The following is a 23,743-nucleotide window of genomic DNA, read 5'->3' on the forward strand; positions in this document are numbered from 1 at the left end:
TAAATACGCACTTTATAAAGTGGCTCAGGTTGTGCAATATTATAACTGTAGTGCAAGTTTACAGTGAGGTGACTGTACTAATAAGTACAAACAGTTCTTCAAGGAGCAGTTGATGGACTGAATGAGTGCATTTAGTGTTCTTGGGATGAAATGTTTCTGAACTGTGAGGTCAGTACAGGAAAGGCTCTAAAGTGTTTGTCATATGATTGCAGTTCAATAGACGGCATGGCTGAGGCAGCGTGTGCTTGATGCTGTATACTGATAATTCTCTTTCTGATCAGCTGCCGTACAGCTGTGATTCACACTCAGATACAGTGATATAAATACTCCGAGTGGTGCAGTGAGAGTAATATGGAAAAAGATGATCCAATGTGGGATCCGAGGTGCAGTGAGAGTAACAACGCTAAAGCAGTTATGGTATTTGGAATAGCTTGACCATTCTGTGGACCATTCTATTGTTACAGGTTAATTACAATCAGATACATTAAATTAATAAACAATATGCAGTTAATTTCAGTGTATTTATAAAGCTGCACTAAGGATGTGGATCTAAAAAAGAAAGGATAACCACACAGGAGCAGTAGCACTGCTTAGATGCTGGGTGCCGGCAGTCTGCAAAACCGAGCAGAGAACTTGCGTACGACAGGGTATGAGCTACCGTGGAAATGTGTGTGACTTTACGCCAAGTTTAGGTATTTTACATCGTGATTTGAATGCAGAAACGTTCTTACTCAACACTTTTGTGAATACACACCGTTTATACATGAGGCCCCTGGTCTTATGCATATGAGATTATATGCATTTAGTAAATCTAAACTACTAAAGATTAAGGACACTGTAATTTAATTTAATAATTTAATAAAAAAGGACATTAACAGGATGGGATAATTGTTTTTAATGGTTATTGATAGATAGATACTTTATTAATCCCAAGGGGAAATTCACACTTATTACTTTGTAATCAGTAAAGGAGTGCAAGGCTCCATTTTTTGTTTCTGCCTGTAACATTTTGCTTACAAGCACAGCACTTACCTATCAAGACTGTAAAGGTATGTGCAACAATGATTTTAACATATGATCATTATGATTTAATTTCATGTCTAAACAGTGGGTAAAAAGAAATACTTTTACAAATATCGGACAGGAAATACCACTAAAGATCCCAGTAGAGTTTATACCTGTGTACAGGCAGGAAACTGGAATCTGCAACATTTATTGAATAGGAAGGGCAACAGAAAGTCCAAAGGTTTCCTCACTAAACTTGGATTTTTGCCTTGCTTATGAATTTAAAAAGAAGTATTACTATGTTGTTTCAAATGTGCAGTGTTTAAAACATTTGACTATGTCTTAAGTCATAAACAAAGGTGCTGCCTGTTTTAAGAGCTGTCACATCCATTGTAGGAGATGGATGTCTAAGACGGTGCTCTGCTGGCAACAGTGTTTATTTTGCCCCCATTTTTTGAGATATGCAGTATTTCATTAACCCGTGAGGAATTGCTTAAAAGTATATGAAAACATGAGGGGGAACAGAAGGGGAGAGAAATATCTTAAAGAGAATGAAAAAATAGCAGCTAATCCATGAAAGTCTACGTCAGTCTCAAGCTTAGGTTTAAGTTCATGATAAAGCCTAACACAAATTGAGCTTGGAAAGACAGGCAAAGGAATGGGTCAGCCAGGTCCTCACAATACAGTAAATGTGGGAGTGGTGCGGGTAACGAAAATTCACCATTTTCGAGTGGAATATCTGACATATCTCTACAGTTAACCACTACCAACACCCCACCTTGGGTCAATAGCATCAATGTTTCCTGGATCTTTAACTCCGTCTTCGCTTATTTTAGTTTCTTTAAATGATAACTTTTTGTTTCCCTTTTTTGCTCTGTCTTGGTGTTTAAGATAAATGATATCTGAATATATACTTAGATGATGTTTGTTTAATTGCTGCATAATATGAGTATTGTAATTCAACTTGAAGCTGATACAATTTGAAAAACACTTGCAAACAATGGGAAGAATTAGTTTTCAATCAAAGTCTGAGTGACAGCACTAGTGCATTTTCACATGCTTAGCAAAGTTTATGGCATGGAAGCGATGTAACAAATTCTTGAGTAAAGTACAAGTATAGATTATAATAATTACTAAATGCAGAATTAGTGCGCATAAAGATACAGATTTGTTAAAACACAGAAAACAAAGCTGTAACATAAGTTTAATATGTCACTGTCCTCTGTACAAAAATATTTTATAAATCTATTTTTCTTTCTACTCACATGCACAGTGGACACAGATTTAGCACAGGGGTTCATCATTTAGAACAGCTAGGCAAATATTAGAAGACAAGACAGGGACAAGTGTGAAATGGGCATTGTATATTATTTATGTTAGCATGAAACTGTATCCTGTTTACCTTGTTTGGAATGGCATGATTCACTTAAGTGGAGACCTGCACATGAAGAAAGAGTATAAAGCCTTGGAACATTGCCCAGCACACCTTTGAAGCCAATGGACAGATGGGAGATAACGTTATCCAATCCTGAAAATCATTCCAACGCAGCGACAAAAATGGCAGACTCTACACATCTGGCCCCCACTCCCAAACTAGGTTCTTGCCATTGGCTTCCTTCGTCTGTTATGCAGCGTAAGCCGTCATTAAAGAAAGCTAAGTTATTTCTCCTATGTGATTTCTTACCGCCGTATCACTAAAGGAGAGGTATTGCCTTTTAATATCATGTCTATATAGTTTTGGGTTATGTAACATGCAGCAATTACAAAAGAACTTATTCCAACAAGGGAGCAAATGCCCCCTGCTGGATACAAAAGTACAATCTGATTATAAAATGGAAAACAACAATTATTGTCCAATAATTACTTGTTAAACTAGGGCCATTTCTTATATATATATATATATATATATATATATACAACATATACATACACACAGTGCATCTGGAAAGTATTCACAGCTCATCACTTTTTCCACATTTTGTTATGTTACAGCCTTATTCCAAAATGGATTAAATTCATTTTTTCCTCAGAATTCTACACACAACAACCCATAATGACAACATGAAAAAAGTTTACTTGAGATTTTGGTAAAATTTATTAAAAATAAAAAAACTGAGAAAGCACATGTACATAAGTTTTCACAGCCTTTGCCATGAAGCTCCAAATTGAGCTCAGGTGCATCCTGTTTCCCCTGATCATCCTTGAGATGTTTAATTGGAGTCCACCTGTGGTAAATTCAGTTGATTGGACATGATTTTAAAAGGCACACACCTGTCTATATAAGGTCCCACAGTTGACAGTTCATGTCAGAGCACAAACCAAGCATGAAGTCAAAGGAATTGTCTGTAGCCCTCCGAGACAGGATTGTCTCGAGGCACAAATCTTGGGAAGGTTACAGAAAAATTTCTGCTGCTTTGAAGGTCCTTATGAGCACAGTGGCCTCCATCATCCGTAAGTGGAAGAAGTTCAAAACCACCTGGACTCTTCCTAGAGCTGGCCATCCATCTAAACTGAGCGATCGGGGGAGAAGGGCCTAAGTCAGGGAGGTGACCAAGAACCTGATGGTCACTCTGTCAGAGCTCCAGAGGTCCTCTGTGGAGAGAGGAGAACCTTCCAGAAGGACAACCATCTCTGTAGCAATAAACCAATCAGGCCTGTATGGTAGAGTGGCCAGACGGAAGCCACTCCTTAGTAAAAGGCACATGGCAGCCCGCCTGGAGTTTGCCAACAGGCACCTGAAGGACTCTCAGATCATGAGAAACAAAATTCTCTGGTCTGATGAGACAAAGATTGAACTCTTTGGTGTGAATGCCAGGCATCATGTGTCACAGAGACATCCTGGATGAAAACCTGCTCCAGAGCGCTCTTGATCTCAGACTGGGGCGACGGTTCATCTTTCAGCAGGACAACGACCCTACACATACAGCCAAGATATCAAAGGAGTGGCTTCAGGACAACTCTGTGAATGTCCATGAGTGGCCCAGCCAGAGCCCAGACTTGAATCCGATTGAACATCTCTGGAGAGATCTTAAAATGGCTGTGCACTGACGCTTCCCATCCAACTTGATGGAGCTGAGAGGTGCTGCAAAGAGGAATGGGCGAAACTGGCCAAGGATAGGTGTGCCAAGCTTGTGGCATCATATTCAAAAAGACTTGAGGCTGTAATTGCTGCCAAAGGTGCATCGAGAAAGTATTGAGCAAAGGCTGTGAATACTTATGTGCATATGATTTCTCAGTTTTTTTATTTTTAATAAATTAGCAAAAAACTCAAGTAAACTTTTTTCACGTTGTCATTATGTGGTGTTGTATGTAGAATTCTGAGGAAAAAAATGAATTTAATCCATTTTGGAATAAGGCTGTAACATAACAAAATGTGGAAAAAGTGATGCGCTGTGAATACTTTCCGGATGCACTGTATATACCTATATATACATATATATATTGTGGAACTTGGCCCGGACACAGACAGACGGACATCGTTATTTCACCCAACACACTCGTTTATTTACAAATTATTTACAATAAACAGTTCAGTGCACAAACCCAGTGCCTCCAGCACCGATCCCCCAAAGTCCAGGCCTCACAGTCACAAGTGCCTTTCTGGCCGCCTCTAGTCCTCTCTCTAGCTCCGTCCTTCTTCCACCCGACTTCCGCTACTGAATGAAGGGATGCGGCCCCTTATATAGGAGCCCGGATGGGCTCCAGTTGTTTCCCGGCATTCCTCCGCAGACACGCCTCAGTGTGGCGGAAGTGCCGGCTGCGCACCCGGAAGCCCTCCTGGTGTCCCTTGTCTTCTTCCCCCCAGCACTTCCTGGTGTGGCGGAAGTGCTGGGCTCCAGGTTTCTACAGGCACCGGGGCGCCGCCTGGCAGTGGCCACGGGTCTGTACAGGGTTGGGCTTCCAAGCCCTGTACCCATGGCCCCCAACACAACCAGGGCGGTCGCCCCCTCACGGTCTGAAGGAGGTACAAGCCCTCCTCCGGTCGTCCTGGGCGTCCCGGCTGGGCTCCACCCCCAGCTGGATGCCACAATATATACATATATACATATATACATATATATATACATATATACACAGTATATATACATACATATATACATATATATACTGTGAGATGTGGCCAGCTTGTCATCCCGGCCAATACCCCCAGGCCGCCAGATGGGGCCCTCCCTGCAGTATGGAGGTGCCCCGAAGACCAGCAGGGACTCATGGGACATGCAGTTTTTAATACAAGACCCTGCTGGATACCACAGGGGCCGCAAGAGGGAGCTGCAGGGAGGACCGAAGACTTATTTGTGCCCTTTAACCCGGAAGTTCATCAAAGGAAGAGCGACAGGCTTCGGGGGTGAAAAGAAAGGACTTGTACCTGACCCGGAAGTGATTGAGAGTCACATGGACTGGGGATTGGAACACTTCCGGGTCAGGATATATAAAAGGACTATGGGAGCTCCCAGACGGCGAGCTGAGCTGGGTGGAAGGGTGGCAAAGCGTCTGGGAGTGAAAGATTGTTTGTTGTTAGTAATTGTGATTATTGTATGAGTATTGTGGAGAAGATGGTGCTTGGTGCACTGTGGCGATTAAATAAAGTCATCATTTGGACTTTTATCTGGTGTCTGGAGTCGTGGACAGGGGTTCAAGGGAGCGATAGCGCCCCCATCTGTCACAGTGGCGTAGTCGGCAGGATACTCCAGCGTCTATTGCGGAGGACCTGTATACAAATTTTCTGTGGGCAGAGAACCCCGAGAAGACAACAGCATCAGGACTCACCATATCATTGTCGAAACCCAAAAAAAATCCAAGTCCAAAATGGGGAAGAGGAAGGGCAAGCAGAGCGACAACGCCAGTACGAGAGCCTTAGGTGCAATGGCCAATGCTCGGGAGGAGTCACGGAGCAGCCTTACAAGTCCGGAGAAACCTCCAGGGACCAACGATCGCTCTGAGGTACGTGCCGGGAACGTCATTAACAACCCATTTATAATAACACATTTTGTTCCGTGCATGTACCTCAGAGATGATCACCTGGAGGCTCCGCGGGGAAAAGAAGACTGCCCCAACGACGATGGCACGCTCCTGTCTAAGCCAGAACACCTCAGAGAAGACTTCCGCATGACGGCAGCCGACGAGGGACACGGCAACAAACCCGGTGCTTTCTGGGAAGGAGGAGGTCCGCGTCCCGCTGTTTGCGCCTTCGTACCCGAAGAAAAGGACTTGGACATTCCGAAGGGGAAGGGGGAGGCGAGCGAAGCACCGCTCACCCCGCGAGAAGGTAAGGAGGGTCGGGAAATGGCTGATCGGGATGTCAAAAAAATATTAATAAAGACAGACCGCAATTCGCCGAAGGAGGCAACCCGACCCTCAGAGAACTCCAAGTCCCAGAAGCCTCCGTGAGACCCGTCAGAGCACGTGCACGTGCTCATTGGCTCCCAGCCGGCAGGTATGACAAACGAGGAATAAATAATATTGTCGACTTGCGGGAACTCAAAAGGCTAATCGAGCCCATAAGCAGTTTCTTGCAGGTCCTGAAGACGATCGAGAAAATTATTGAGGAGTTAGGAGCTGCAGCCAGAGAGCCGTTGGAGTAGGTGAGGGCCTACGTGTCGCGATTTGGTGGTGGAGCCTCCCGTAATGAATAATGCGGCGATAAAGGTAAGCGAGACCCATATCGTACATAATAGAGGGACGCTGTGTGATCTAGGCCCGCGTTTAATAAGTAGCGGGTGCCAATACACGGCGTACCCTACAAGTGAGCGCGGCCGTGACGCCCAGGAGGACCAGAGGAGGGCTTGTGCCTCCTCCAGACCGCAAGGAGGCGTCCGTCCTGGTTATGTTGGGGGCCTCGGGTACAGGGCTTGGAAGCCCAGCCCTGTAGGGACCCGTGGCCACCGCCAGGCGGCGCCCCGGTGCTGGAATATCCCGTGTGGTACCCGGCCGGGACGCCCAGGAGGACCGGAGAAGGGCTTGTGCCTCCTCCAGACCGCAAGGGGGCGTCCGCCCTAGTTATGTTGGGGGCCTCGGGTACAGTGCTTGGAAGCCCAGCCCTGTAGCACCCGTAGCCACCGCCAGCCGGCGCCCCGGTGCCTGTAGAAGTCTGGAGCCCAGCACTTCCGCCACACCAGGAAGTGCTGGGGGGAAGAAGACAGGGGACACCCGAAGGGCTTCCGTGTGCACAGCCGGCACTTCTGCCACACGGGGGTGTGTCTGCAGGAGATTGCCAGGAAGCAGCTGGATCCCATCCGGGTTCCCATATAAGGGGCCGCCTCCCTCCAGTCAGGAGTGGATGTCGGGTGGAAGAGGACAGAGCTGGAGAGAGGACGGGAAGCGGCCAAGAGAGAGGCATTAGACTTGTGTGGCCTGGATAGTTGGGGGGACGGTGCGAGAGGCACTGGGGGTGCACGTGAGCACAGTTTTGTAAATAGTATTGTAAATAAAGAGTGTGTGGTGGAACTATGTTGTCCGTCTGCCTGTGTCCGGGTTCAAGGTCACAACATATACATATATATATACACATATACATATATACATACAGTAATCCCTCACTATATCGCGCTTCGACTTTCGCAGCTTCAGTCTATCGCGGATTTTAAATGTAAGCATATCTAAATATATATCACGGATTTTTTGCTGGTTCGCGCTTTCCGGACAATGGGTCTTTTAATTTATGGTACATGCTTCCTCAGTTTGTTTGCCCAGTTGATTTCATACAAGGGACGCTATTGGCGGATGGCTTACAATCATAGCATGTATTACATATTAACTAAAACTCCTCAATGATATGCTTCCCACGCGGTGCTTGATTGTTTGCTTTTCTTGGTCTCTCACCTTCTCTGACATTCTCTGTGCCTGACAGAGGGGCTGTTTGCACAGAGGCTGTTTGCCTAGAAATACGGACGCTCCTCTACAAAATGCCGCTTTATCGCAGTGCTTCGTATTGATTTTTTGATTGTTTGCTTTTATCTCGCTCTTTCTCTCTGACATTCTCTCTCTCTGACGGTGCTCCTTTGAAGAGAAGATATGTTTGCATTCTTTTAATTGTGAGAAAGAACTGTCATCTCTGTCTTGTCATGGAGCACAGTTTTAAACTTTTGACTAAAGGGTCTTATTTTATGTCTAGAGGGCTCTAATAATGTTAACAGTGTGGGAGAGTTTATAAGGGCTTAAAATATATAAAAATAACCATACAAACATATGGTTTCTACTTCGCGGATTTCCATCTATCGAGGATCGATACATATATACACATATACATACATATATACACATATACATATATGTACACAAATATACCTATATACACATATATATATATATATATATATATATACACATATACATATATATACATATATGCATATACCTGTATATATACATATATATATATATTTAAGTATATATAAATTTGTACTCGGTGGCGCAGTGGGTAGCGCTGCTGCCTCACAGTAAGGAGACATGGGTTCACTTCCCAGGTCCTCCCTGCATGGAGTCTGCATGTTCTTCCCGTGTCTGCGTGGGTTTCCTCCGGGTACTCCAGTTTCATCCCACAGTCCAAAGACATGCAGGTTAGGTGCATTGGCGATTCTAAATTGTCCCTAGTGTGTGCTTGGTGTGTGTGTGTGCACCCTGCAGTAGGCTGGCGCCCTGCCCAGGTTTTGTTTCCTGCCTTGCGCCCTGTGTTGGCTGGGATTGGCACCAGCAGACTCCCGTGACCCTGTAGTTAGGATATAGTGGATTGGATAATGGATGGATGGATGGATGTCTATTCTGTGGCAGTATAATATTAAAAAAAATCAAAGAAATGCCCAAACAAAGAAAAATATAAGGTAAAAACTTATTGGGAATGGTGCAGTAGCATTAACTGAATGTTTGGTTTTCCAGTGGCAATTATGAGCATGGAAAACATGCAAACCTAATCTTTTACAGATCTTGCTAGGTTGTTATTTCATGCTTTTTGTCATGCAAACTGTGCTACCGTTTCTAAGGGCAAATATATTTTAATTGCATTGTGTGCTCCACATATCATATGGATGTACAGTACTGCAAAATGTTTTGTATTTTGACTGTATTCTATTTGTATTTATATTATTGGCCAAAGCAACTTACAATATTTGAGATACAATTGGTTACATTTCTTCTTTTTTTTTCCAAATTGGAGCATGGGTGGGTGAAGTGACTTGCACAGGGTCACACAGTGTCAGTGTCATAACCTCATGGTTTGAAGTCCAAAGCCTTAACCACTGCACCATGCTGCCTAGAATGCCATAGCATAATAGAAAGAGTATTATATAAGATTAATTAAATGCAGTAATTATAAAAGGTTTCTCCACGAAGTAGTGGTTCAGATTTGAAGCCATGTTTAATTGCCTTAAAAAGGATATGTGTGTGGGAAGAAATGAATGAGTAAAAGAGTCACTGCATTAGAATAACTTGCAAGTGCTAAAGATAAGCAAACTGATAGGAACTGAGTAACTAGAATTGGCTAAGACATTAGCAGAGGCTAAGCTGTAAAACACAGAAAACACAGTAAGAAATGGACACTAATGTCCAGTAACCATTTATTTGCCAATTTCTTTGCAGTGTAGACTACGAAATCTCCACCCATACAACTTTGAGAACGTTTATAATAACTAAATCCAGAAAAGGTCAAACTGAACAAAAAAATAAATGGGCAAATGGAGAGTACAAATACCCATGAGAAAAAAATGGAAAAAAAAAACATAGAAAAACATGAATGGTGACTGTAGCAAAGTTCAAGTATGTAAATACCTGAGAAAGGCATCATCCAAAGCATTCAAATGTTAGAAAAGAAGCAGAATGGGGCCGAATTCTAGGCTATTTCTGATAGTGGGAAGCAATCCAACTTGCTGTTCCTACTGTGTGAAATAGATTTATTAAAAATCTTCTTCCCAGGATTATGTTGCATTTGGCAAACTAACTTTTTTGGGAGGTAATATGATGAAACAAGACACTGAGGTTGCAACATTACAATAGACTGATTTTTAATACTGTTTGATTACTTATTTTTACAAACTAATAATACAGTAAAGGCTGTATGATCCACTCTGATGTTTTTGCTGAAGAGAGAGATACTGAAGAGTTTAAAACCTGGTTGTTTTCTTTTTGTAAGTTTAACTTTATCTGGTAATTTACTATCTTGAAATGTATTATATATAATTCTAGACTATGGCTTGATAGTATAAGATAGTGCTGTGCCATGTCAGATTCAATGTCTTTGGTTTGAAAACTGAGCCTGAATGTTGTTCTTGTGGAATTTGCTCTTTCTTCCCATGTCTGTGTTGGTTTCCTGTGGGTACTCTGATCTTTCCTTCCACAATAGAAACATTAGAAACACTTGACAAATTTTAATGAGAACAGGCCACTCAGCCCAACAAAGCTCTCCATTCTTATTCACGTAATTCCTCCAAAATAACATCAAGTCTAGCTTTGAAGGTCTCCAATGACCTATTATCCACTACTTGGTAACTTATTCTATGTGTCTATGGTTCTCTATGTGATCACCAAGGACATGCTGGTTAGGTACTGGCTACTGTAAATTGACCCTATAAGAGTTTGGGGTCTGCAGGAGAGGCAGCTGTGATGGATATACACCCTGTGAGGGCTTTGTCGTGTTATCCTTCTAGGATGAGTTCTAGACTAACCAACCCTTAATTGAATTATGTAGGTTTGAGAATGTTAATTAACAATTTTAGACTATTACAATAGGGTTATTCTGTAAAAAAAAAAAAGAATATGATATCATGACTGCTTTTTCCTTTTTAGATGTAGATAATGTCCCTATCAGAAACATGTCATTAATTTATTTGTAATGCTTCTGTACATTTTTAACATTTTTCAACAGTGTGTTCATTAACACAAACTTAGTGGGACTAAGCACACAGGATTACGAGGACTAGGCTGTAAAACAGTCCTGAGAACACATATGTGTGTATGTTTCCTCTTTATCTCTATGATTTTTGATCCAGAGGAAGACCTCAGAGATGCAGCTGTCTCTGCCTATGTGGCGAACAACATCACATTTAACTCCTTTAAAGTTGTCTTTGCCATTGCAAAATATGCCTACTACTGATCATGAGTGCACAAAGACTTGTTATATACCAAGAACCAAGTAGTTTCTTTCTAAACATTGTTAAACAAGGTTTTCTATATGGAATCCAACTTTTTTACTTGTTTCTCAATTGTTCTCATTTGTTATTGAATAAATATTTTACAGATAATTTTATGGTTACTGACTTCCGATGACAACATCCAATCATCATTTAGTGTGGCCTTTTTTTTTTATGGGTGTTGCCTCTTTGAAGCTTGGAACACTGCTTTGTTAAGAATATGAATTATAGAAAAAAGAAACTATGAAATATCATTAAAAACTTCCTAAGATGTAATTTGAGCAAATTAAATAATAATAAACCAAAGACAAATATAATAAGCTAAACTGTACAAATTGATAGCAGGCTAACACTCCATGATAGGATGCAAAGTTCATAGAACAGTAAATGGAGGGTCAGCCCCATGGGCTCAATTACAAGAAGAAATGATGCAACACAGTTATCTTATGCAAAATAATGAAAAAGTAAACTAATAAATAATAATTAAAAAAAGAAAAGAAATAGATTAGAAAAGATATTATGAACAAAGAAAAAGAACAATTAAAAACAGACAAAAACTAAAGCTCATGATAAGTCAAAATCATGAGAGTGATGTGCAAGCTATTTTACATGAGAAATCATGAGGGTCACAGTAAAAATGATAGCCATGTAAATTGAACAGTGTCTAAACATTAAATATCTAAGAAAATGAGTTAACAAGAGACTTTCACTTTTTAGGAAAAATAATTCTGCTTTTGACTTGATTTTATTTTGTCTTCAGATTTATCAAACCCATTTGAAATTTACTGAACAATCTATTTGTGAATCTGCTTTAACTAACAACCCTGACAATTCTTCTGAAAAGCAGCTAAAGAAGGAACAATATTGATTTCTAACACTTAATTCAAACGGTGTACTTAGACTCCATTTCCCCTTTGCAAACAAAGCATTTCCACTTTCAATTACAATGTAAATGTTAATAATACAAACAAACATAACATGTTGAATCCAAAGAATTTCTAAAAGACAATGTAGTATCCCTACATTAGTTAATGTGTGGGTTGTTGTTCTCTCTAGAATTAAATATGGCAGTCTCATTGATAAAGAAATTGCTAATCAATGCAAGTCCACATTGGCTCCACAGTCCTTGGCAGCTTGAACAAAATGGATGAGGACACACACACACTCACACACAGAGTGAGTAAGAGGTACGTGCAAGTGCTTTGTGCTTTTATTAAAACTAACCAATAAATAAATAACCCATAAAAATCAAAGCATTCAGTGGAGGTTGAAATCCAATAAACAGTAAATAATCCTTAAAAAACCAACCAAACCATAGTGCTCCTTTCTAACATGCAATATTTACTCTGCTTACCACAGATGGGACCCTATATCAAGAGGAGACATCCTTCCGACAGGAGCATTCAACCTTCAAATCCTCTTCAGGTCTCTGTCCACCAGTCTTTCAGCATCTGTGGGGTACCACACTGAGCCATGCTCCTTTTCCCCACCCACTGTCCATTGACATTTGGTGGGAACCCATTCAGAGTGCTAGGTTGCTCCTGCTCCTTAGAGTGCTCAGCAGGAACAACTCCTCTGCTCCACCTAGAGTGTTAGCCACATGCTCTTATTCCAGGGTTCACTGCCTACTCTCCTATAGCACCCGTACCACCTTGATTCTGCTGTCTTCCTCTTTCCTTTCTGCCCAGGGTGTAGTCTGATGCCCTAGCTCTTTCCCACTACAGTCAATTTCAATATGATAGCATTTACCTCTCAAAAGACATTAGACAGGATCTGTGGTCATAAACAGACTGCATCCATGCTTTTGAGTAATAGATCTGATAATGATTCAACTGAGCCAGATCCACCTTTGTGTAATGAATCCTTTGCACAAAGTCTTCTACTGGTAATTACCTGCTTATATCACTCTTAAACCTCTGGTCAGGCCGGGTGAAATGAGATGTGCAAATGGGAGGAGACTAGAGGGGGAATGCTGGCAACTAGGGTCAAATGTAAGAAGAGGTTAGATGGGACAAATCTTAGACTACTGTTGGGCTAAAATACTGTAGATGTAAAGTGAACAGGCAAATATACAAGTAAGGAGTTGGGGGGAAAAAAAAAAACAGAATTCTCAAAAATTATAACCACTATGCAAACAGAAAAGGTTTAGTCAAATGACATGTCCTGACACCCCAATGAAGATGGTGGCCATATGAAGGGGTGGGCAGACCAATGGTAGGAGAAGTGACCTTAAAAGAAAAGGCATACACAGATTGTCTTGGGTCAAACAGGAACTTCCATGCCTCCCCCTGATTTCAAAATAGCAGGATGACTGTGAGTTTGATTCTATCCTGGTAGCATCAATGCAAGGCAGCAGCCAAATTTAGATGGGACACTGAGTTATTTCAGAGCACACCAATGTACGTGCACACAGTCACACCAAGCCAATCTGAATCTGAAGTAACACACTAAATTAATGTGCATGTCTTTAGGGTGTGGGAGTATCACTGGATTGACAGGAGATAAAAAGGAAGCACACAGAGAAAGTGTGCACTACACAAAGGCAGAGGTGGTGCCAGGTTAATAAAGTGTAATTTGACTGACTAAACTCTGACACTATTATTGTTAAATGTAGCATGGCTGAAAAGGGGTAGCAGTTCTTTTTTTTGCATTCCTTTTGATACTTGTCGTTTTTCCTTTCTTTAGCCAGCCCTGTATTTTGCTATAATCAAGAGGTTAGGAGCACGCACTGATACAGTGCATTGCCACACCCATCACACGACAAACCAACTCAGGATCCAGATTAGGACTCAAGTGTAGCCATGCAACGGGTGACACCTCAGCACCACACTAGTTCAGATGGAGTGGAACAGTGTCAGGTTTTTTATGGTGTCAGGGATGCCAGGGGCAACGACCCCGCCGGGACGCCTTGAAGGACCGGAAGTGGGCGTGCGCCCATCTGGGATCATGTGGGGGCCGCCATCCTGGTTGTTTTGGGAGCCACGGGTAGAGGGCTTGGAAGCCCAACCCTGTAGAGACCCATGGTCACCGCCAGGGGGCGCCCCAATGCCTTGGGGACCCTGGACCTCAGCACTTCCGCCACACCAGGAAGTGCTGGGGGGAAGAAGAAGAAGGACACCCAGAGATCTTCCGGGAGAACAGCCGGCATTTCTGCCACACTGGGGTGTGTCCAGGGAGGAATGCCGGGAAGCACCTGGAGCTCATCCAGGACCAGATGAAAGGGGCCATCTCCCTTCATTCAGGGCAGGAGTCGGGTGGAAGCAGGACGAGGCAGGAGAAGAGATTTTGGAGGCGGCCCGAAGAAAAGGCATTGGTTAGCCAGGACTGTGTTGGGGTTTGTGTGGCACTGTTAAACTGTAAATATTGTAAATAATAAACGTGTGGTGGTGATAAACAATATGTCCGCCTGTCTGTGTCCGGGTTGGGACAACATCTGGTGTAGCCGGCAGGATACTCCATCTGGTACAAGACGGGAACCTGTACCTCAAGATCTTGTTGTGGACGGCCCGGCGCAGCAGAGGACCCCATCTACGTGCCGCGGGAGCAGCGTGCACACAGCACAATGGGGTAAAAGTACCCCACGGACCGCCAGGTGTCCGCAGGAGAGTCGTTTTCCCCTGTTGCGGGCTGGCGGTGTGCATGGCATGAGTGCAGCGGTCTCTGAGGAGTGTGCCGTTGCTGGAGGCGCCCGGGACGACATTGCGTCCAGAGAGGCCACGCCGAGGACATTTCCTCGGTTAGACGGGACTCGGGAGGTGAGTTCCCTGACTATTGGCAGCCAGCCCTTGGGGGCCGGGCGTGTTTTCTGTTTTCCAGGCAGGGACTTCCTGGATCCGCGTCAGTTGCGGGCGCATGCCGGCCTGCGGGGCTTCGACAGCGCGACGGCAGCTGCGGAGAAGGAGACGCTGCAGGTCGAGAGGCACTAGCAACATTAAGGCTGCCGGCAAGCACGTCGCCGCCGCAGGAGGGGAGCCAAAATAGCCGCGGGCCAGAAGTCCCTCCCCCTGACAGGCACGTGATTGGATGGTGTGTCTTGCGTGCCCGCCAATGACTGTATAGAGGCGGGACCAAGGAATGTCCATCACGTGCAGGGGGAGACCCAATTGGGCCGGAGGAAGAGGCCCACAGGAAGTTGCCGGCGTCTGGGGCTGATGGACAGGTAAGCTCCGTGTCGGTTAACTTCCTATCTTTGCCGGTTGCTCTGTCGGAGCTGGAGGTGTGCCTTCAGCCCACGGAGCAGCTTTTGTCGCAGGTGCTACGTGCCCTCCGAGCGGATTTGCGGGTCCTGGAGATGAAGGCGGTCGCGTCTATTGAAGAGCTTTCGATGGCGATTAAACGGCGCGATGCTGGATTCTTCAGTCGGAGGTGTACGGCGGGGAAGGTGAGTACAGCCGTCCCCGTACAACATGGAGGAGGGTCTGCTGAAAACGGCTGTGAAGCTAATGAGCAGTTTCAAGTAAGCAGCCCTCCGACAGTGGATGCGGCACAGGAGGCTGTGCGCACGGTGAGTTGAGAGACAGTGAGGGGGCTGGCAGGACACGGGCTGTTGAGTGCCCCAGGTCCTAGCGCCCTCCACCTCGAGTCGGCTGCAGTCTCGCGCCGCTCTACAGGGACGCAGACGGGAAGGAGGCTCTTTCTTTCCAATAAGGAGACTCAGACCGTCAGGGTGTCCCAGAGCGACAGGAGGAATTGGAGGCTGAGTGCCGGTTCCTCCGATATGATGGGATGTGGTGCTGGGTGCACACGTCCGGGTGCTGGCTGCCATCTGCAGTTGCAGAGGGAACCCTTGAGGTCAGCGGAGAGGAAAGGAGTGCAGGCGGTTCCGTCTATTCCAGCGATAGGAGGGACACGGAACCCGCGGAGAGGGTTCCGAACAGGCAAGTGCCGGGGTGCCGGATGGATGGGGGGACGCTGCCAGTGTGTCGCACGAACGGACGCCAGGGAAGGGTGTCTAGGCAGCGGTTCTGCCCCTTTCTTTCTGTCTCTTTCAGGACCGGACCCCGGACTGGCAGTAGGACTCACTTTGTTGGGAACCTGCCCCCAGGAGACGGGCTGTCTGCGGGAAGGACTCTCTGCTGGTGAGGGGGTGCCACCACAGCTGCCGGAGGCCACGGAGGAGCGAGTGGCTCCTATCAAAGGGGTGTGGAAACCTCAGAGGGGGTGCCGAATGAGTGGGCGCCGGGGTGCCGGTAAGAGGGGGGAGCGCAACCTGTGCGAGGCACAGGAGGACACCAACTGGTGGTGTCCAGGTGGCGTCTCCGCCCCTATCCCTGTTGGGAGAACAGGGCGGGACCTCGGCGACCCAAGAGTAGGACTCGCTTCGGGAGTATGCTGCCCTCGCGGGATGTCGCAGGTGCTACGTGCCCTCCGAGCTGATTTGCGGGTCCTGGAGATGAAGGCGGTCGCGTCTATTGAAGAGCTTTTGATGGCAATTAAACGGCGCGATGCTGGATTCTTCAGTCGGAGGTGTACGGCGGGGAAGGTGAGTACAGCCGTCCCCGTACAATATGGAGGAGGGAGAAGTAAGCAGCCCTCCGACAGTGGATGTGGTGCAGGAGGCTGTGCGTGCGGTGAGGGGAGAGACAGCGAGGGGGCTGGCAGGACACGGGCTGTTGAGTGCCCCAGATCCTAGCGCCCTCCACCTCGAGTCGGCTGCAGTCTCGCGCCACTCTACAGGGACGCAGACGGGAAGGAGGCTCTTTCTTTCCAATAAGGAGACTCAGATCATCAGGGCATCCCAGAGCGACCGGAGGAATTGGAGGACTCTCCGCTGGCGAGGGGGTGCCACCACGGCTGCCGGAGGCCACGGAGGAGCAAGTGGCTCCTATCAAAGGGGTGCGGAAACCTCGGAGGGGGTGCCGAACGAGTGGGCCCTGGGGTGCCGGTAAGAGGGGGTAGCGCAACCTGTGCGAGGCACAGGAGGACACTAACTGGTGGTGTCCAGGTGGCGTCTCCGCCCCTATCCCTGTTGGGAGAACAGGGCGGGACCTCGGCGACCCAGGAGTAGGACTCGCTTCGGGGGTATGCTGCCCTCGCGGGACGTGCCGCTCCTCCCGAGTGGTCTTCGCCGGCTGTGGAGCAGTGTCAGGGATGCCAGGGGTGACGACCCGGCGGGGACGCCTTGAAGGACCGGAAGTGGGCATGCACCCATCTGGGATCACGTGGGGGCCGCCATCCTGGTTGCTTTGGGGGCCATGAGTAGAGGGCTTGTAAGCCCAACCCTGTAGGGACCCGTGGTCACCGCCACAGGGCGCCCCAATGCCTTAGGGACCCTGCACCTCAGCACTTCCGCCACACCAGGAAGTGCTGGGGGGAAGAAGAAGAGGGACACCCTGAGAGCTTCCGGGAGAACAGCCGGCATTTCTGCCACACTGGGGTGTGTCCAGGGAGGAATGCCGGGAAGCACCTGGAGCTCATCCGGGACCAGATAAAAGGGGCCGTTTCCCTTCATTCAGGGCTAGAGTCGAGTGGAAGCAGGACGAGGCAGGAGAAGAGATTGTGGAGGCGGCCCGAAGAAAAGGCATTGGTTGGCCAGGACTGTGTTGGGGTTTGTGTGGCACTGTTAAACTGTAAATATTGTAAATAATAAATGTGTGGTGGTGATAAACAACATGTCCGCCTGTCTGTGTTCGGGCCGGGTCCACAATGGTCAAGCCATTTATTATATAATTCTAAGCTTTTATACATTTATTTTAAAGTGTGGAATTGTCTAGGTGCTATGTACCGCATTAGTAGTAGTTGCATAGGATAGGTGAGGCAAATCTAAAATGTTATCATAAAATGTAATGAAATTCTGCTTAATATTTTTTTTTCATGATTTTAAACAAATTCATTGAAATAATATGAATTAATATCTGGGCGTCTCAGTAAATGCTTTCTTAAGTAAAATATCTGTTCTAGAATAACAGCTTTTTTCAATGCCACACAAATTGAAGGTCAATATAGAAAGTAAAATAATAATAAAATGAAGGTCATTCATTTCCATTTTCAGTTCTAAAATATAAATTCAGGAACCTAATGAGATATTCATGAATATACCCCACTTATTGTATTGCCTTATATATCAGGCAGCTTACACATTTCCTGCAGTCCATTGCCAATCACAGTGATCCTTTTGTGTATAATTAAAATAAAAGAGGTTTAAAAAATGCCCTGGGAAAAATGTATGCCTAAGCTACATTATCTGAGGCATTTCCAGTGATGATGCATTTCAGTGGGGATCCACCAGCCTAGCAGTTTTTTTTTTTTTTTGCTTCCACCTGGTAATAGTTTTGGATTGAAGCCAAAGGAATAATGTTCTCATTTGTAACTGTCAGTTAGGGTGAACCCCAGCCACAAGAGGCTGAAATGAGGTTTTCTTTCCATTTTTATGCATGAAGCATTGTGTGGAAAGCCCCTTTCACCTACATCACGAAAAAGCGACTATTCAGACATTTTTTTCTGTTATTCTTTTTAAAATTGAAAAGAAAAATGACAAAAAAGTAATTGCAATTTACAAAGTAAAATGTAAAAAAAAAATTGAATTAGATGTAGTGATGCAGTCTTCATGAAAAAGAACACATCTTGCACAAATCTATTTCTTATGACATAATACATCTGCATTCAAAGTGTGTAACAAAAAAAAAAAGAAGAAATACACACACAGACCTCGGTTGCTACAAATTTTGCCATCTGGAGATGTGCATCTCTTTTTGCTCTCCCATGGGCTGATGTCACACTGGAATTCACATTTATCTCCATGCCAACCAGCCACACAGTAACAGTTTCCACAGTAACACTTTCCATGGCCTGAAACCAGAACAAATTCATAGGGAAAAAGATGACTTAACCATTTTTTAACAGATACTTAACATAGTTTTCAATATATTTACTCCCCATGCTCCAATTAATTTGTTAAGGTCAAAAACATTATTACTTGTTACTAGGCTTAGAATAAGAACAAAAAAAAAAACACACACACAAAACCCTTTTTCTTATTCATGTACCGTCAGAACATTTAATTAGTTAACAGTTAATATACACTTAGGCATTATTAAACATTTTCAAACTGATTTCCAATGACTTTGCAAATGCAAGCAACCAGTCAGTAGTCATTGCAACAATTCTGTGTTCCACAATTAATTTAAAAATACAAGCATCATGGTTTTTCAGGATTTTTTTTTAATAAGTAAGAGTAGCAGCATTATCAAAAGGGGCTGACAGAGAGCAATTGAACAAGTGATATGACAGTTTAAAATTGAACCAGACTGAAGCATCCGTGAATGAAATTTATTTCAAGGTGATTTTCACCTCTTTGTACTCGGAATGCAAAATAAATTATATTTAGGCAAGGTGACCTTGAGGAGGTCCGTCTTTTGATTTGTTTACAGAAATCACATGTGATAAACATCTGAAAACAATTATAAATCCAAAGTGCATGGATCTCAATATCTGTTTTGCAGCTTAAGAATTTTTTCAGCCACTTACCTGATCTAATTCATTCATTCTGGGATTTTTAACATTTTTTCTTTTTTCATATTTCACCAAAAATGTTTTAACAAAACCTTGACAAATCCACTTAATCCAGTTCATAATGATGGGGTGGTAGAGCTTCTCCTGCCATCATCAGGCACAAGGCAGGGCACAAGACTCACCCATGCATGTACCCACACTCAAAAATGGCAAACTGAGAATTGGCAATTATACTAACACATAAATATTTCGGGATAAGGAAGAAAATCTACCCATTTACAATTGCATTACGATGCTACCCAAATTACTTTTTAAGTAACTCTCAATTAAGAAAATACAATACATGCTCTTATCATATACATTGAGAATGTTGTGACCAGCAGCCATACCACCTTCACTTCAATACAGGTAATCCACCTGAAACTTAGCATGTTTGTGCCTAGCTAGTACTTGAATTGGAGACTATTTAGGAAAATCTTAGATTGCTGCTGGAAGAGGTGTTGCTGAAGCCACTGGTTGGTTTTTAGTTTGTGGTCTATGTGTGAACCCCAGTGCTGTAAAAATTAGCACCGTCCTTTGGATGAGGCATAAAGCTGAGGTCCTGAGTCTCTATGGTCATTAAAGATCCATGGGCATCTTTTGAAAACAGTGGGTCTTTTCCGAATATCCTGGTCAGCGGATCATCTGTTTCCATATTTTCTTGCCCTCAGTATCTTGTTCTGTTACACCCATCACCTGCATGTTCTCTCTCACCACATCCATAAACCTTCACTTAGGCCTTCCTCTTTTCCTCTTGCCTGGCAGGTCCATCCCTAGAATCCTTTCCCCAATATACCAAGTATCTCTTTTCTTCACTTGGCCAAACCAATGCAATCTCCCCTCTCTGACTTTGTCTCCCAACCATCCAAACTGAGCCAACCCTCTAATGTACTCATTTCTAATCCTGTCCATCCTTGTCACACCCAGTGCAAATCTTAACATCTTTAACTCTGCTACCTCCAGCTCTGCCTCCTGTCCTTTTGTCAGCACCACCGTCTCCAACCAATTTAACATAGCTGGTCTCACTACTGTCTTGTAAACCCTTTCACTCTTGCTGATATCAGTCTGTCACAAATCACTCCTGACATTTTCCTCCACCCATTCCACCCTGCCTGCACTCTCATTCATAATCCCAATTACTCTGTCCTGTTGATCCCAAGTATTTAAACTCATCCAGCTTCGCCAACACTACTACTGACCTCCCTCTCATTTACACACATGTATTCTGCCTTGTTCCTACTGACCTTCATTCCTCTCCTCTCTAGAGCATATTTCCACCATTCCAGGGTCTCCTCAATCTGCTCCCTATGAAAACCTTGGGTTGCTGCTGGAAGATTCCTTGGTGAGGCCAGCTAGAGGTGCTTACCCTGTGGTTTGAATGAAGATCCCAGTGCAGTCACGGGGACACTGAGATGTAAAAACGTCACAGTCCCCATGATGAGATGTAAAATCGAGGTCCTGATTCTCTGTGGACATAAAAGATTTATGGGTATCTTTTGTAAGGAGTTGGGTGTATCCCAATGTCCTGGCTGAATTGCCCACCACGACCTAGTCATTCTGGCCCCTAATCATCTCTTGTCTCTAATTGGTTAACTATCTCTAACAGCAAATTTGTGGTGAGCGTACTGGCGCCAGATGGCTGCCATTGTATCATCAAGGTGGATGCTGCACATTAGTGGTGGTTCAAGTGGCTCACAATGTAAAGTGCTTTGAGTAGTGAGAAAAGTACTATATAAATGTAAAGAAACTTCATTTAAGAGGGAATTATAGCCTATGTAGGAGCAGGCCCAAAGAAATATCAGTACTGTTCAATAATGGTGTAATCCCCTCAGTAGAGTGTAAATCTATTTTTGATCTTGGCTTAAAATAAACTAAAGGCAGAGCACTGTGATGTGCATGTTTGAGCTACCAATAAGCCATTATGAATGCTGTATAGACTCTGTTTCTATCCATTGCCTTAACTGCGTAATTTTCAAATTGCCTTTACTTTTTGATTTACCCTAACATTTATTTTTAGTTACAGTAAATAGCCATCAACATATACTTGGCTAACTTAAATTATTAAGAAATAACTATTAAACAAAGGATTGTATAGTGAGCATTTCTAAAATTGTCAAATGGAGACTGGCCAGTACAAAAAACACTATTCCCAAGAAATCATGCGTATGAATATGGTCCATAAAAACTCAATAATATTTTTTATGAAAAATCTAAAAGATAAGTAGGATTTCAGTGTATGAGGTAGTGACAAATTTAGCTAGAAACAAAGAATATATAGAGACCTGAGCCATTCCCAGCCAACATAGGGCACAAGGCAGGAAACAAACCCCGGGCAGGGCGCCAACCCACCACAGATAAGGAGAACATTTACACTTTTAATCAAAAAGAATACTTAAGCCTTATTTGTTAATTTAAACAATTATTTCAAAGTACTTTTTCCTCTGTTATCCATTGATCTTCTATTGCAAAGTGACTGACTTACAGTGCATTAAAAATAAACAGAAAAAAGGAAATAAATTATAATAATGAATCATATACCTTATTTTTCAAATAACAGTCCAGATTTCTTGAGATTATAACTTGTAAGTTAAATTTGTCTGTACAAATTCATTAATCAAAAGCATACTTTTTATGGTAAATACAAACCTCCACAGATTTCTCCTGTTTCCTCATCCAGACATTCTCTGTCATCACATTCACAGTATTTTCCATAAATCAGTCCTCTGTCATCAGCGTTGGCACACATGCAGCTTCCGCAATGACATGTGCCTGTGGACCAGAAAAACAAATGGGTATAAGCTCCATGTGTCATTTATCATTTTGTAGTTACTGTATTTCAGCAATGCCTGCTTACTTGAAATAACATCCATAATAACCCATGCTAAGGGCAACTAATCCAAAACACCAATGTCAATTCCAATTCTTTTCAGTATGTTGTTTGGTGTTTGCAATATCTCAAATGCAAACTGTGTTTTTGTTAAGCTTTATCTATCTATCTATCTATCTATCTATCTATCTATCTATCTATCTATCTATCTATCTATCTATCTATCATGAACTAAATAAGTAATTTATTATATGGCATGTTATATTACTTGTAAAATTAAAATAGAAATAACAATAAAAACATGCCAAATAGAACTTTTATGACATAATACACTGTGTATAAAAATCCCCAAAAGGAGGAACTTAGACGAAAAAATAAATAAAAATAAATACAGGTCAGAACAAAGTCAAAGGTCTGGATCTACAGAAACAGAAAGCAAGGTAAGATTAAAGACCAGGGTTAAATACACAACCTGAAATAAAAAGTAAACCACACACACACTAAGCTCCTTTTTTATTTCAAAACATCCCAATATACATCAATAAATCATTCTTTAAGCAATTAGATTCAACAATAGCCTCATTTATTTGGAATTCAAAACATCCACGCATCAAAAGAGCGACCCTACAAAGACAAAAGGCAGAAGGCGGCATGGCTCTACCTAACTTCCAGTTTTATTACTGGGCAGCAAATATACAGGCGATAAGAACCTGGACACAAATAGAAGAACATACACAGGCTTGGTCCGCAATAGAAGTAAAATCCTGCAGTACTTCTTTGTATTCCCTGCTCTGTGCCCCAATAAATGCAAGTTATCGGCAATACACTACCAACCCAATTGTGCTTTACTCACTCAGAATCTGGAACCAATGTAGAAAGCATTTTAAGATGGAGAAGCTTCTATCTGTGGCACCCCTGCAAGAGAACTACCTCTTTCAACCTTCACAAACATATGCAGTTTTTAATATCTGGAAAAAATTTGGGATTAACTTGCTTAGTGATCTTTATATAGACAACGTCTTTGCATCCTATGAACAATTACATTCCAAATTTAACATTCCAGCTACACATTTCTTTCACTATCTTCAAATCAGGAACTTTGTAAAACAGAACCTGCCTGATTTTCCTCATCTTGCACCCCCATCCATGCTGTAAAAAATATTGCTCAATTTCAAGGACTCAGACACCATCTCTGTAATATATAAAATTATTTTACAGTCCCTCCCTTTCAAAGATCCAAGAGGACACTGGGAAAAGATCTCTCAATTAATATATCAGAAAAGGAGTGGAAAGTAGCAATGCA

The 23,743-nt window shown here is 43.4% G+C and overlaps 1 protein-coding gene across 1 annotated transcript in view; it reads right to left on the bottom strand.

Moving 5' to 3' along the window:
- itgbl1 (integrin, beta-like 1) overlaps nucleotides 1-23,743 on the bottom strand; it is a 772,739-nt gene that overhangs the window by 433,459 nt on the left and 315,537 nt on the right. The window contains exons 4-5 of the mRNA XM_039744786.1: nucleotides 22,260-22,382; nucleotides 18,771-18,911 (exon numbers count right to left, since the gene is read on the bottom strand). Coding sequence (XP_039600720.1) covers nucleotides 18,771-18,911; nucleotides 22,260-22,382 — 264 coding nt within the window. The remainder of the gene's footprint in view (nucleotides 1-18,770; nucleotides 18,912-22,259; nucleotides 22,383-23,743) is intronic.

This window comes from Polypterus senegalus, chromosome 2 (assembly GCF_016835505.1).
Source record: "Polypterus senegalus isolate Bchr_013 chromosome 2, ASM1683550v1, whole genome shotgun sequence".
Lineage (NCBI taxonomy): Eukaryota > Metazoa > Chordata > Cladistia > Polypteriformes > Polypteridae > Polypterus > Polypterus senegalus.